General features: G+C 36.1%; 1 protein-coding gene across 6 annotated transcripts in view; it reads left to right on the top strand.

Moving 5' to 3' along the window:
• CDC14A (cell division cycle 14A) overlaps nucleotides 1-15878 on the top strand; it is a 175489-nt gene that overhangs the window by 120387 nt on the left and 39224 nt on the right. For all 6 annotated transcript variants that reach the window (XM_032155246.2, XM_058439534.1, XM_058439535.1 and 3 more), the window contains one exon: nucleotides 2782-2920. In XM_032155246.2, the coding sequence (XP_032011137.1) occupies nucleotides 2782-2920 (139 nt within the window). The remainder of the gene's footprint in view (nucleotides 1-2781; nucleotides 2921-15878) is intronic.

The raw sequence follows: 15878 nt of genomic DNA, 5'->3' as shown, positions 1-15878 counted from the left end.
GGTTTTTCCATGTTGGCCAGGCTGGTCTCGAACTCCTGACCTCAGGTGATCCACCTGCCTCAGCCTCCCAAAGTGCTGGGATTGCAGGTGTGAGCCACTGTGCCCGGTCTGTATTGTAGATGTTTTTATATTAAATCAGAACCTTTAGCATTGTAGTCAGTTCTTGTATAGCATGGTCACATTTACATGTGGTGATGTCTTTTTGAGAGTGTTATTTCATTTTCTTCCACTTGCACACACATACAGGTTTCTTTTATAAGGATTACACCTTCGGTTTAATTACAGCTGTATTGCTTTTCACAGCATACTTATCTACTATAGGCTTGTTAATTATTTTGACATCTGCCCTAATTAAGTTAGCTTAATTTTCTGGGAATTCAAGCAGCACTCAGTCTTTTAATTGAACTAAAAGAAGGAGGGAGAAAGAATCTTGTCCTATGTCCAATGAACTTTGGTGGCTACTGAAAAGGAATGGATATGTCACGCCTCACCATAAAGTATTTTATACAGAGATAAACTCGAAACCAATTTGCTGGGGATTACATTTCAATATCTGCATTTCACTTTGTGGTTGATAAAAGAGATGGCTATGAATTCTTGAAATTCTCTACCACAAATAATAATCTAAAATACAGCAACATTGTGATATTCCAGTATGTGATTATTGATGTTCTATAGGGCTTTTAGAAAATGCCTGGAACTATAAAGCAATTGGTGTTTGACTTGGTATAAATAGAACATTTTTCAACATCTTGTCATGCTGTGCCAGGGAGCCCTTTAATTACAAATGCTTAAAAAATTTTGTTAAAGTTTTTATAGAAACTTAGTGAAATGTTCCTATTCTGTTCAGTTGTGGTAAGAGCTCCTAACTATTGAGTGCTAAGTACGTTCTTTTTATAGATCAAAATTATAGACTCTTTTTTAAAAGGGGGAAGCTGCTTTAGTTTCAGAGAAATTGGAAAATTTCCTGCACCTCCTTTTTGGTTGTGAGTGTGAACTGGAGCCTAAGTTGAGGGAGCCATGCAGGTCTTTGCACAGTGGGGAGCAATGAGAGAGAGTGTTGTCTCCATAAGGAAGGCCCTTTTCTCTCCAGATAGACACCCAAATTGGTGACCTGAAGGAAGAACTCTGGAAACTCACTGGGCTCTGGCTTCTGTTCGAGGATGTCACCTGTGTTTTATCTATACGGTTGCCTGTAGTCTTGCCAGGCATGTAGGGAATTAACAACGATAGGCACTGGGTGAAATAGAAGGCAAATTACTCAGAAATCTTAATTGTAAAGGGAGAGCCCCACTGAGACCATAATTAAACCTTACTCTTCTAAAGAACATTGATGTTTGATCTGGGGCAAGAGTTCCTTCAGATTAAAACAGAACACACACACACACACCTCATCTAATAAAACAGAGTATGAATACCTCTTAAAAAGGAAGGGTTAGACGGGAGTGGTGGCTCACACTTGTAATCCTAGCACTTTGGGAGGCCGAGGAGGGCAGATCACCTGAGGTCAGGAGTTCGAGACCGGACTGACCAACATGGAGAAACCCTGTCTTTACTAAAAACACAAAATTAGCCGGGCATGGTGGTGCATGCCTGTAATCCCAGCTACTCGGGAGGCTGAGGCAGGAGAATCCCTTGAACCTGGGAGGCAGAGGTTGTGGTGAGCCGAGATCGTGCCATTGCACTCCAGCCTGGGCAACAGCAGAGAAACTCCGTCTCAAAAAAAAAAAAGGAAGGGTTAATGGGAAGGAAATGTCTGTAGACACAAAATTGTTGTTTTGAAGGGATGAAAAACTTTTTTTTTTTTTGTATAAAGCACAGTTTACGCAAACAGATATGCAGTCTATCTGTGACAGTGAAATTTCCTGGGGACTGATTAGGAATAAAATATCTAAAGAGGCTCTTGGAAGGAACAATAATGTAAAAAAGGTTGAGGAACACTGATTTAAAGACATATGTTTTTCATACTTTAACATTTATGAAATTAGAATGGATCTTAAAATTGATAGCATGTCATAGCTTAAATTTTTTCTTTCTTAGTGGAACTTACATACTACACGACGGTAGTTTTAGATTTGCTGAAATGCTGTGTGCTCCGAAGTACTGGGAGATAAGAGAAGACTATTGTTTGATCAGGGAAAGCTGACAAAAGGTCCCCTCAGAAGCAGAAGATTCTTGAACATGTAAAAAATGGAACTATCAGTGTTCCCCTACTTTGTTTTGTTTTACACATGCACACACACACATGCACATGCACACAATTTTTTTTCTTTCTTTTTCTAACTAAATGTTTTCATGGATGAAGTCAACATTGTACCAGTTTTCTAGGTCAGAAATGTCACTTACCTATAACTTTCCCTGTGACCCAGTCCTAATGGATTTCTAATTCAGCTTTACCTCTTTGTTGCAGTTGCTCACCCTCATCCCTTTCCACCCTCATCCCAACCCCCCAGCCACCCTTGCTTCCCTGCCCCAGCCTTCCATCTCATCTCTCTTGCTTCCATCTCTGGCTTTTGCACTCCAGCCAGTAATGCTGCTGCCAGACCCATTTGCTTTTTATCACATCACTTTCTTGCCCCCAAATCTATGGCAGCTTCATTTTGCCCTTTTCATTGTTTAAAGAAAAATTGAGTTTTATATGATAGCAGTTATGTTTATTAGCTGTTGCTAATATCATCACACTTGAATGCAGAGCAGTTTCTGGGCAAGGTTTGATTTCAGTGTTTTTGTGGGAGCATTTGCTAGACTTTATATTTCTTAGTCTGTTTCCTTCTCTTACAGCTGGTCTTGGAAGAACAGGGACACTGATAGCCTGTTATGTAATGAAACACTACAGGTTTACACACGCTGAAATAATTGCTTGGATTAGAATATGCCGGCCAGGCTCTATTATAGGACCCCAGCAGCACTTCCTGGAAGAGTAAGTATATCGTCCCCATTATCACATTATATCCTGTTCTTGATCCTTTTGACCTCTTGTTCCCTTGGTTGTGGACCATGTCAGCCTGTGGTTATAAAATGGCTGCATTGTTAAGAGAAGTGTGTGCCTCTAATAGAATATTGTTGATTTGACAGCTAATGCATTCTAACTTTGTACCTTTTATATCTCTTAGATCAGGTGAGAGTGAGAAGAAAATCACAGAGCCATCTCTGCCTACCCTTTTTCTGTCATTTTCTATGTGTGATCTGGCTACAGTGCAATTTTCTTATGACATCCCACTTGGCACTTTTCATTCTTTTCTTTTGTTTGCATGTCTTAAAGCATAATGGGGAAAAAAAACCACAATTAAGGTCACTCAGTGATTTTGGTAAGATTGCTGCTCTCCTGACAACTAACTAAACTGCTAATGTAGGTACAACTTATGAGTATACCCAAGAAGTTACCACAGAAGAGAAAAGGAGGAGAACTGAGTTTTAGTTCTGGCTCTGCCACTAACTAGCTTTATGACCATTATTTAGAAGAATACTTATGTATTCACTCATTCATTTATTCCCATAGCCATTCATTCATTAACTTTTGTCCAGTCTCAGCCCAAGAGATAGAGAGATTTAACCTGTAGGACACAATCCTTTCTTCTTAGAATGTTAGAACGTATCTCAATGTACTCATTAATAAAACGAGAAGATGAAGTTAGTACTGGTTGATCTAGGTCCAGCTCTAAAATACTATCTATTAGTGATATCTTTTACTGAAATTTCATTTTTTTCTTTTTATGCTGGGTTGACTCTATTTTATTTTAATTTTAATTTTGTATTTTTTGTAGGGATGGGGGCCTCACTATGTTGCCCAGGCTGGTGTTGAACTCCTGGGCTCAAGCAATCCTCCCACCTTGACTTCCCAAAGTGCAAAGATTACGGGTGTGAGCCACTATGCCCGGCTGATGGCTCTCTTTTGAATAGCATTCTTTTCCATATAATTATTTCTTTCCAATTTAAATATAATTATTCCTTTCCAGTTTTAATGATCACGATCATGTGTGAATTCGTAAAGAAATGATCATGAATTTCATAAGAAAATGCCATAAGTAAATTCTTAGCATCTGAAATGATTAGGAGGATTTGAGCCTGCTGAGGAATTACTTACTTTAGTTGCCAATCCTAGAGGTAATAACTGATTAAGAAGTACTGAAAAATGAGCGGTTATACTTTAGCTTAAAAGAATGATGCAGATGTATAATGAATGCATTAGAAAAAATATGCAAGGACAGGATCATTACAAAGACAGGGATTTCTCTCTTTTTACCTGTGAGGTACAAATAAGATAGTTCTGTTATTTTGGAGCTTTATTCTTGATCAGATTCTCATTGTCTTCCTCTGTTTCTCTGTTTTGCATTTTATGTGTCTGTAGCCTGGAGCTTTGTGCCATGTATCTGTCAGGTTCTCATTATACTAATTACTGAAGTTGAAGAAATGGTCTTAGGGTTAAAAAACAAAATACTCCTAAGCTTAGTTCTTTAAGCCATTTAATCAATGTCTTAAAATTATTGCTTGTCATTTAATAGGTATCTCTATACCTATTGCCCCAGGCATTCTGCTAAGTACAGCTCGCAAGGTGAGGAGATATAGCAGAGAATTCTACCAGTCAAGGTCACCTAGCTTTCTCAGGGTGTCAGATAACACAGCCCTCATGTTTCATGGCTGCATACTTCCTCCAACCTCACTATTATGCTCTTTCTCTCTGCCATATCTCAAAATAGTAAGAGAAGTTGAAATTAGAGTTATGAGGCAAAGGCACTCTAGGCTGAAGAAAGGCTTTTAAATTTATAGATACTTAAGCCGTATATAAAGAACTCTCAAAACTCAAGAAAACAACTTAATATAAAATGGGTAAATGATTTGAACAGAAAGTCCTCCAAAATGATATCCAGATGGTGAATATTCGTCATGATCATAAACAGAGTTCCTAAAGAAACATTGCATATCAAATCCAGCTGTATAAAAAAGATAGTGCATCATGACCATCACGGCTCAATATTAGAAAATCAATATAATTCACCAAATTAACACAAAAAGTAGAAAAATTATATGATTATCTCAATAGATGTACAAAAATTTGACAAAGTTTAGTACCTATTTTTAATAGAAACTTTCAATAAACTAGAAATAGAAGGAAATTTCCTCATTCAGATAAAAATAATCTATGAAAATTCTATAGCTAAAATTATATTTAATGGTGATGCTTTTCCTGTAAGATCAGGAACAAAACAAGGATATCTACTCTCACTGCTTCTAATATTACTCTGAAAATCTTAACCAGTGCAATGAAAAAAAAGAAAGAAAAAAAAACTTAGAACTAAAGAGTGAAATTAGTAAGATTGCAGGATACAAAGTCAATTTTCAAAAATTTTAGCAAAATTTTAAAATTCTGCTAATTAAAAGACACACAGTATATGTATCTGACAAAAGACTTGTACACATATATTGAAAAGTATAAATAAGCAATTTTAAAAATTAATTTTTGAATGGGCAAAAGCTTTGGCCAGATATCTCACAGAAGATAATATATGTATATGAAAAGATGTCCAACATCATTAGCCATCAGGGAAATAGAAATTGAAACCACAATGAGATACTATTTTATGTCAACCAAAATGGCAAACAAAAAAGAAGTTTTACTACAAAATGCTGGCAAAGATGTGGAGCAACTGGAACCCTCATGTGTTAACCAATTGGTGTATAATTGTTTGGCCGTTTCTCATAACGTTAATCTATATTTAACTCTATGACCCAATGATTTCATTCCTAGGTATTTTAAATAAGGGAAATGAAAACATTTGTCCACAAAGACTCATACAAGAATATTCACAGTTGCTTGACAAATTAGAAATCATCCAAATGTCCATCAAAAATTTATGAGTGAATATATCATAATATGTTCATAAAATGAAATACCATCAATAAAAAAGAATGAATTACTGGTATAGTCAACATAGATGAATATCATATTATTGTAAGAGGAAAAAAAAAAGCTAGACACAAAATAATACATGCTGTATAGATAAAGCCCAGGAACAAGCAAAACCATTCTGTGGTGATAGAAATCAGAAAGCAATTGCTTCTGAGGTGTGTCAGGGAAAACTGACCCCCCAAAAAAGCAAGATGGAACTTTCTAGAGTGTTGGAAATGTTCTGTATCTTATCTTGAGCTGTGTTTACACAGGAGCACAATTAGTTGTTCCATATACTAGCCTTAAACAATTAAAAAATAAAACCTAAAAAATTATACCATTTACAATGTATCCAGTAACTTCAGGTTAGAGATGTGCACTATCTCTACACAGAAAACCAAAGAAATTTTTTTATTGAGAGAAATTAAAGAAGATATAAATAAGTGAAAAGATAAAGATTATCTTAAATGAGATCAAAACTGGAGGATTTACACTCCCAGATATGGATTCATTTTAAAACTGCAGCAATTATGATGTTGAAGTATTGATGTCAAGACAGACAAATTAACCAATAGAATAGAATATAAAGTGCAGAAACAAATTCAAACATATACAGACACTTGATTTATGATAAAGGTGACATGTTAGAGCAACAGGAAGAGGTCTTTTTAGTAAATTCTGCTGGGTTAACTGGATATCTATATGGGGAAAAAAAAACCTTGGCTCCTATCTCACAACCTATTTTTTAAAGGAATTCCTGATGAGTTGTTGATTCAAGTGTGACAGAAAAATCAGTGAAGCTTCTGGAAGATAACATAAAGTAATGTATTCATACTTTGAAGTTAACAAAGATATCTTAAGTGGTACACAGAAAGCATTACCTATAACTGAGTTGAAATTGTAAAATTCTCTTCATCAAAGACACTATTGAGAGAGTGAAAATGAAAACCACAAGAGTAGGAGAATATTTGCATCACATAATAATGGGCACTGTACTTGTACCCAGAATACTTAGACTCCTACACATTAACAATAAAAAGACAATCTGATAAAAAATGTGTAAGAAACATGAAAAGGTATTTCATAGAAGAGAATGTACAAATGGCCAATAAACATACGAAAAGTGATTCAACCTCATTAGCTATTTCTTATCTTTTGGTACACCTATCTGTTGGAGATATACCTGTGAGTGGGACAGTTGGGTATGTGTGCACTCAGAGTTAGAATTATTAAACAGTTTTCCAAAGTAGATATGCCTGTTTACGTTCTCATCAGCAATGGTTTGTCAGTCTCTTAAATTTAAGCCATTAGATTTTTTTAAGTGGTAACTTGCTTTATAGTTTTAATTTGCTTTTTCTTGATGACTAAGGTCAATCTTTATGTATTCTAGATACTAGTCCTTTGGTAAATGTTTTTCAAGTTTTTTTTTCAGTTTATAACTTATCTTTTCATCTTCTTAATAGGGTCTTTTACAGAATAAAAGTTTTAAATTTTGATGAAATCCCTTTTATCACTTTTTTCTTTTTGATATTGTCTAAGACTCTTAGTTTAGCCCTAGACTCAATGATTTCTCATATTTTTTTTTCTAAAAAGTTTATAGTTTTACTTTCACATTTAAGTCTGTGATGGATTTTAAGGTTTTTTGTTTATTTCGTAACATGTGAGACTTAGGTCAAGCTTCTTTTTTTTTTGGCCTATGCATGCCAGTTGCTTCAGTACCATTTTTGTTGAAAATTCAGTTTCTCCACTGAATTTTTTCTATAGCAGCATCAAAAATCATTTGGATATATTTATGTTGATCTATTTCTTTGTTCTCTATTCTGTTCCATTGACCTATGTGTCTCCTTCCTTCAATACCACACTCTCTTGATTACTGGACCTATATAGTGAGCCTTAACATTGGAAGAGTGATTCCTTCCACTTTGTCCTTCTTTAACAAAATATTCTTAGCAATTCCACTTTCTTTTCCTTTTCATATAAATTTTAGAGTAAGCCTGTCTAAATCTACAGATAATGTTTCTTGGATTTTAATAGGAAGTATGTTAACCTTCTATATCGTTTTGGGGAGAATTGACATCTTTACTATTGTTTAGTCTTCTAATCCATAAACATGATACGTCTTTTCATTTATTTAGATCTTCTTTGATTTCTTTCATCAGCATTGGATAGTTTTCTGGATGCAAGTCCTTTTTTGTTAAATTTACACCTAAGTACTTATTTTTTTTTAGCAATTATAAATGGTATTTATGTCCATATGTTCATTGCTAGTATGTAGAAATACAATTGATTTTTCTTTTTCTTTCTTTCTTTCTTTTTTTTTTTTTTGAGATGGCGTTTCCTTCTTTTTGCCCAAGCTGGAGTCCAATGGCGCGATCTCGGCTTACTGCAACTTCTGCCTCCCGGGTTCAAGTGATTCTCCTGCCTCAGCCTCCCAAGTAGCTGGGATTACAGGCATGTGCCACCACGCCTGGCTAATTTTTTATATTTTTAATAGAGATGGGGTTTCACCATGTTGGCCAGGCTGGTCTTGAACTCCTGACCTCAGGTGATCCTCCCACCTCAGCCTCCCAAAGTGCTGGGATTACAGATGTGAGCCACCCTGCCTGGCCACAATTGATTTTTCTGTTTATTTTGTATCCTGAAACCTAGGAGTTTTGTGTGGGAGTGTGTGTGTGTATGTATGTGCAAATTCTCAGGGATTGCTTTTTCATCCACAAATAGGACAGTTGTTTTCTTTCTAATCTATATACCTTGTGTTTCCTTTTCTTCCCCTGTTGGACAGGCTAAAACTTCCAGCGCTGTGATGAGTAAGAGTGATAAGAGCAGACATCCTTGTCGTGCTTCCAGTCTTGGAAGGAAAGCATCCAGGCATTCACCTGGATTAAGTATGTTAATTGAGGTTTTCTATAGATGTTCTTTATCTGGTCGAGGCAGTTCCCCTCTATTTCTATGTTTCTAAGAGTTCTTATCATGAATGAGTGTTGAATCTTGTCAAATACTTTTTCTGGCATTGACTGATAATGATCACATGATTTTCTTCTTAAGACTGTTAATATGGTAGATTACATCTATTGCTTTTTGTATATTGAAGAAGGGCTTATGTCCCTGGAATAAACACCATTTGGTCATGGTGTGTAATTCTTTTTATATATTGCTGAACTCTGTTAGTTAAAAATTTTTATGTCCATATTCATAAGTAACATTGGTTTGTAGTTTTCTTTTTTTTGTTTTGTCTGGGTTTTGTGTCAGGATAATATTAGTTTCATGAAATGAATTGGGAATTGTTCTTCTCTGTTTCCTGGAAGAGATTGTGAGAACTGGTGTGAATTCTTAAAATGCTTTGTAGAATTCTCCAGTGAAATTATCTGGGCCTGGGGATTTCTTTTTAAAATTATGAATTCAATTTCCTTAATAGACATAAGGCTATTTAAATAATCCATTTCATATTGGGCGAATTATGGTAGTTTGTTTTTGAGGAATTAGTGCGTTTCATCTAAATTGTCAAATTTATGTTTGTAGAGTGTTTTTTTTTTTTTTTAAAGTATTCCTTTATGTTTGCAGAGCCTGTAGTGATTTTCTTGGCTTCATTTCTGATGTTAGTAATTTATGTATTTTTTTTTCCCTTTGTCAGTCTCGCTAGAAGTTGGACAATTTTACTGATCTTTTCAAAGAATCAGCTCATTGTTTCATTAATTTTCTCCTTATATATTTATTTTTAATTTCATTGGTTCATGTTTTTATATTTATTATTTCCTTCTGCTTGCTTGTAGTTTTCAGTATTTTGGCAATGTGTCTAGGTGTGGATTTCATTGGAATTGTCCTTTTTTGAGGTTTACTCAGCTTCTTGAATATTTAGGTTTATGTCTTGTCAAATTTGGAAGGTTTTCAGCTATTATTTACTTAAGGGCTTTCTCAACCCTGTCCTCTTCTTCCTTTCCTTCTGGAACTCTGTTGACATGAGTGTTAGGTTTTTTGTTATAGCCCCACAGCTCTCTGGGACTCTCTTCATCATTTTATTTTTAGTTTATTTTCTCTTAGTTATTCAGATTGGATAGTTTCTACTATTCTGTCTTCCCCTTTACAAATTCTCTCATCTCTCCATTCTGCCATTTAACCCACTCACTGAATTTTACATTTTGGTTATATGCTATTCTAAACTTTCTGTTTGGTTTTCTTTATATCTATTTCTTCGCTGAAACTTCCTATTTTGTCAGTTGTTTCATGTGTCTTTGTAATTGTTTGTTGGGGCATTTTTATCATGGCTACTTTTAAATCTTTGTCAAATTCTTCTAACATCTCTGTCATCTTGGTGTTGGCATTTAGCGATCATCTCTTTTCATTCAGTCAATGTCAATGTGAGAAAATGTTAACCTGGACATTTTCCTAGTATGTTGTGAGACTCTGGATCTTACTAAAACATTCTGTTGTATCTGGCTTCTTACACTGCTCCAGCAGGGGAAGATGGTGGCAGTTGGGTTGGGAGGGAGGGGGTTGCCACATTGCTACTACCAGTGGAGGCAGGCATCTGGATTCTCTACTCAGCCTCTGTTGATGTCCAAGGTTGAGGGGTTTCTTGTTGCTGGTGGGTGGAGGTGGGAGTTCTAATTTCCCATCTGGTCTGCACTGACACTGTGATAGGGGTCACCTTGTTACTGAAGGGTGTTGGTGAAAGTCTTCACTCTCCACTAGGCCTCCTGTGACACCACTCCAGCTGACAGGGGAGGGTTGCTGGTCACTGCCTGGTTGAGGTGGACTTCCAGGTTCCACCATTACTACCTTAGTGAGGAGTGGGGCCAAAACTGGGGGATCTCATTCTCTGACTCCCAACTTAGCCTTCTTTGACACTTCTGTGGTAAGTGATTGACAAAGGGTATGGGGTGCCTACCTATAGCCTGGCAGCATGGAAATCCAGGATCTTCTCTCAGTCTTTGCTGACTGGCAGGGTTAGGGCCACAGTTTATTTCCTGTGGGGTTTGGCTGGAGAAGAGCAGTTGTTGAAACGTTTTGTTGTCTGCTAGGATACCCTTTTCCTGTTCCTGTGACTAGACAGAGCAGGCTTTTCTTTGGGCTTTAAAAATATCAGCTCTGGGCTGGGCACGGTGGCTCATGCCTGTAATCCCAGCATTTTAGGAGGCCGAGGCGGGCAGATCGCATGAGGTCAAGAGTTTGAGACCAGCCTGATCAATGTGGTGAAACCCCATCTCTACTAAAAATACAAAAATTATCTGGGCATGGTGGCATGTGCCTGTAATCCCAGCTACTTCGGAGGCTGACGCAATCAATTGAACCTTGGAGGTGGAGGTTGCAGTGAGCCGAGATTGCGCCACTGCACTCCAGCCTGGGCGACACAGCGGGACTCTGTTGAAAAAAAAAAATCAGCTCTGTTGGCATTTTTGAATCATGATCTTCTTCAGCCCTAAGACTAGGCTATATAAGGGAAAAAGAAAATTCGAGGAACTCACCACCATTTCGTTACTTAGGTCTCAAGGTTCCAACTAATCTGCCTTTTTCTTTTCTATTTTTCAGAGTCTTGTTATTTTTTTAAAAATATATATAGGATTTTAAATTTTACTTATGGGAAGAATAGGGAAAAGTACATCTACTTCATTTTCCAGAAATAGTGTTATTGCCTTATATTTTAAGGTAATTAGTCTGCCTATAATTTTCGGCATGAAATCTGCTGTGGCAGTCTGAATAATGTCTCCCCAAATACAGGCATATTTTAATCCCTGTGAACCAGCTGTGAATGTTACTGTATATGGAAAAAGGGACTTTGCGCAAGTGATTAAGTTAAGGATGTTGATGTGGGGAGATTATCCTGGATTATTTGGGTGGGCCCAATATAATCACAGTGTCCTTAGAAGAGGGACCCAGGAGGAGCCATTTAGAGGAGAAGCTGATATGATGACTGAAACAGAGATTGGACTGATGCACTTTAAAGACAGAGTAAGGAGCCATAAGCCAAGGAATATGGGCAGCCACTGTAAATTGAAAAAGGCAAGGAAACAAATTATCTCCTCAAAGCCTCCATATGGAACCAGCTCTGCCTACTGTCACTGCTTTAGCTCAGTGAAACTGATTTCGGACTTCCAACTCCAGATCTGTAAGAAAGTAAATTTGTGTTCTTTTAAACCACCACATTTACAGTAATGGTTTACAATATCCATAGGAAATTAATACATCTGCTTTTTATAGATAGTCAGCAAATATGTACAGTAGGAGGTGCAGATCCTAGTGATGAACATGCATATTCTGAACTTCTCTTATTCATCATACTTTCTAATTTGGAGTATTTAATTCCAAATACTCCAAATTAGAAAGTATGATGAATAAGAGCATATAGAGGAGTCGTGTGACTTAAGTGTTATTTAAGGAAGCTTGGGTTGCTACAATGTGTAAGATGAATTGGGTGGATGGAGATTGGAATCAGAGAGGCTAAAAAGGAGACTATTATCATCCATCTCAGAGAGACAAGGACTTATCAAAAGAGGATAGGAGTTGGACTGAAGATTTAGAGATGGGTACCAGGGACATTTCAAGAAAAAAAAACAAAAACAAGGCTTTGAAGACTAATGATCGGAGAGACGAAGAGTATGAAGTCAATGATGACGCAAAAGCATGAATAAGTAACGTGTTCATTAAGCAAGAAATAAGAGGGTAAAAACGTTTTCTGTTAGGTTTTCACCTGTCAAAAATGACTGAACAAGTTAAAGTGATTGTATTCTTTTAAAGGTGAAAAGTCAATCAGTGCTTTTTAGAGAATGTTAATTCCAAATCTCTGACTTTAGAAAGGCTGGTTTGTCATATCCTCCTAGTCCTTGAGGACCAAAATATGTCCAGGTGCTTGATTGCTGTGTCTTAAACAAGCAGCCCTCTTATTCACTGGCAGTAAGAGAGATGTTAATTAGCATCCTTTTGAGTTGTTGATGAATTTACATATTGGCTGACCTCTCCTTTGTTACAGGCTGAAATTTTATATTTAAACTTTTAAAGGATATAAATAAAGCTCTCTATTTGCAAAACAACCATCAGGTGTTTTTCTTCTATTTAAAGCTGAAGTTCTTAAACCAAAAATACCATTCTGAATCCCAAATGTGTCTTCTATCAAACATCCTCAAGGTTCTTAAAATGATGTAAAAATACGTCTTTTTGTTTTTGAGCCAACTCTGGACTCAAAGTCCTCAGAGACAACCTTTAGAAGTATAAAGGTGGAGTCAGGCTGCTTTTACAGTTTGGTTGATTCTATTTATTGAACATTTACTGTGTGAATGTTCCCCTGACCTTGGGTATCATTATCTGTCTGTGACAGATAACCTATATCACAGATAGATAGATCTATCTGTGACCTCGGGGATCATGATCTGTTAAAGCTTTCATTCATTATAAAGGGATCATTGAGGGACTAGTGTTGGGCTCCCACGGGGATTTTCAGCTCACGGAGATCCTTTACTTATGGGGCTCAATATGGCATTGTTTTTGTTTTACATTTCCTTTTGAGACAGAGAGAACTCACATAAAGCCTAAATCTGGCTCTTGCAGGAAGTTTTGTCTCTAAAGCGGAGCTTCCATTTTGAACGAGGTTATCTTTATGAAGCACAATATTATGGTTGAACTCTTTTTCATTCTTAAATCCATAAATCAATAATTCCTCTGTTCTACTTTATTACAATAGATGTTTTCATCAGCTTCTGCTGAGTTGGATATTTTCAGAATTCTAACTTTGTTGCAAGCCTTCCATTGTCTTCAGTGCTTCTCAAACGTGAAAATGCCTAGGAATCGTTGGGGGATCTTGTTCAGTGCAGTCTCTGATTCGGCAGGTCTGAGGTGAGACCTTAGAGTCTGCATTTCTAACAGGCTCCCAGGTGATGTGCTGCTGCTGGTTCCTGAACCACATTCAATAACAAGGGTATTTGGCTCATCCTTACTCTGTAAATATCAACTTAGGCTACATCTTAATTTGGTGCCGATAGCATTTGGTAAGTTTCACAGTTGGATTGAGCTAGATCAGAAATTCATAGTTAAACCATTGCTTTTTTATTTCAGGAATTAGCAAAAATAAGATGAAAAACATCTGTTTAGAAAGTGGAAAATGCTTGAAAAAGTCTAACAATAATGGTTTGAGTTTTAGTTGAGATTGACTTCTATCATTTCCTTTTTTAAAAAATTAATTAAAAAAAAATTTCAATAGCTTTTGGGATACAAGTGGTTATTGGTTACATGGATGAATTGCATAGTATGAATGCCGAGATTTTAGTGCACCCATCACCTGAGTAGTGTACATTGTACCCAATATGTAGTTTTTAAATCTCTCTTGTCCCCCACCCCAGCTTCTGTGAGTCTCCATAGTCCATTATATTCACTCTGTGTGCCTTTGCATACCTGTACCATTTCCTTTTATGGTTTTCTTTTAGATATATGCTGTAGGTCAAGGAATATAGGCTAAAAAATTTTAATTATTTATTTTAAGGATTTAAAATTTTGTGTTTCCTAAAATACAGAAATTATAATCCGAAATACTATAAAAATCAGAATTTAACAAAACAAGATACTGTGTTTTATTAGAGTTATAAGCATACTGCATAGGTTTGAGTTTACACTATTTACTGAAAATGACATTTTCGTAGTAACACTCAATTATAGAATTTTCTGATTTTCTTTTCAACAGTTAGTGCTGCACTATCTGATCCATTTGTTGACTGCCAGTTGACACTGGAACTACTGACTAAACAAAAATAAAATCCTAATATGGGTTCAAGTATTAAGGATAATTAAGTATATATCAGAATCTTTGGCAGTGGTTGCATCAGAAATTTATTATTAAATACTCATGCCAGTTATTACTCTAGATAGAAGACTGACTTTTTAAATTAATGTTTTATTATGGTAAAATATGTATAACATAAACCTTACAATTTTAACCATTATTATGTGTATAATTCAGTGACTTTATATATGTTCACAATGTTGTGCAGCCATCACCACTATTTCTAGACTGTTTCATCATTCCAAACAGAAACTTTGTGCCCATTGAGCAATAAATCCCCATTATCTCCACCCCTACCCAAGTCCCTGGAAACCTCTATTCTACTTTCTGACATTATGAATTTGCCTGTTCTAGATTCCTCATGTAAATGGAATCATTCAATATTTGTCCTTTTGTGTCTGGCTTATTTTACTTAGCATATTTTCAACGTTCATCCATGTTGTAACATGTATCAGAATTTCTTTTCGAGGCTGAATAATATTCTATTGTATGTATATATCCCATTTTATTTATCCATTCATTTGTTGATGGACATTTGAGTTATTTCTACCTTTTGGTTATTGCGAATAATGCAACTATTACGAACATTGGTACACAAGTATCTGTTTGAATCCCTAGTTTCAATGATTTTGGGTATATACCTAAAAGTGGAGTTACTGGATCATGTGGTGATTCTATGTTTAACTTTCTGAGGAACTGTGAAACTGTTTTCCACAACAGCTGTGCCATTTTTCATTCCCACCAACAATGCACGAGGGGTCCAGTTTCTCTGTATCCTTACCATGAATGGTTTTTGTTTGTTTTGTTTCATGTGCTCTGTATAGAACTATATGAAAAGGGTTAGAGATGGGGGAAAAAGTATTGTAAGCAGTAAAAAAGTAAGCAGTAATATATTATGCTTAGTTATGAAGTTTGCATTTTGGCATGACACTCCAATGATCTAGCTTCTGATTGTAGGGTTCTATACCTAAACTAGATTTAGTTAGTTGAATCTTTTGGAGAATTACCTTCCTCAGTTTTTTCCTTCTAGCTTCATTTTCTGGTATGTTTCACAATTAACTGCCTTCCCTTATACTTTCAGAAATTATCTAAACATCTTCCTAGTGAATCTTCCACTTGTACCACAGCATTTGAAGAACTCCTTGAATACCTATTGCCTTCCCACCCCCTGCATTTTGGTTACTGCTTCCCATCTGTCTTTCTTTGACAGCAAGGTAGACCATTTTG

This window comes from Hylobates moloch, unplaced genomic scaffold (genome assembly GCF_009828535.3).
Source record: "Hylobates moloch isolate HMO894 unplaced genomic scaffold, HMol_V3 SCAFFOLD_5, whole genome shotgun sequence".
In the NCBI taxonomy this organism is placed as follows: Eukaryota; Metazoa; Chordata; class Mammalia; order Primates; family Hylobatidae; genus Hylobates; species Hylobates moloch.
The sequence above is the reverse complement of the archived record's forward strand: the minus strand, read 5'-3'. Positions and strand labels throughout refer to the sequence as shown.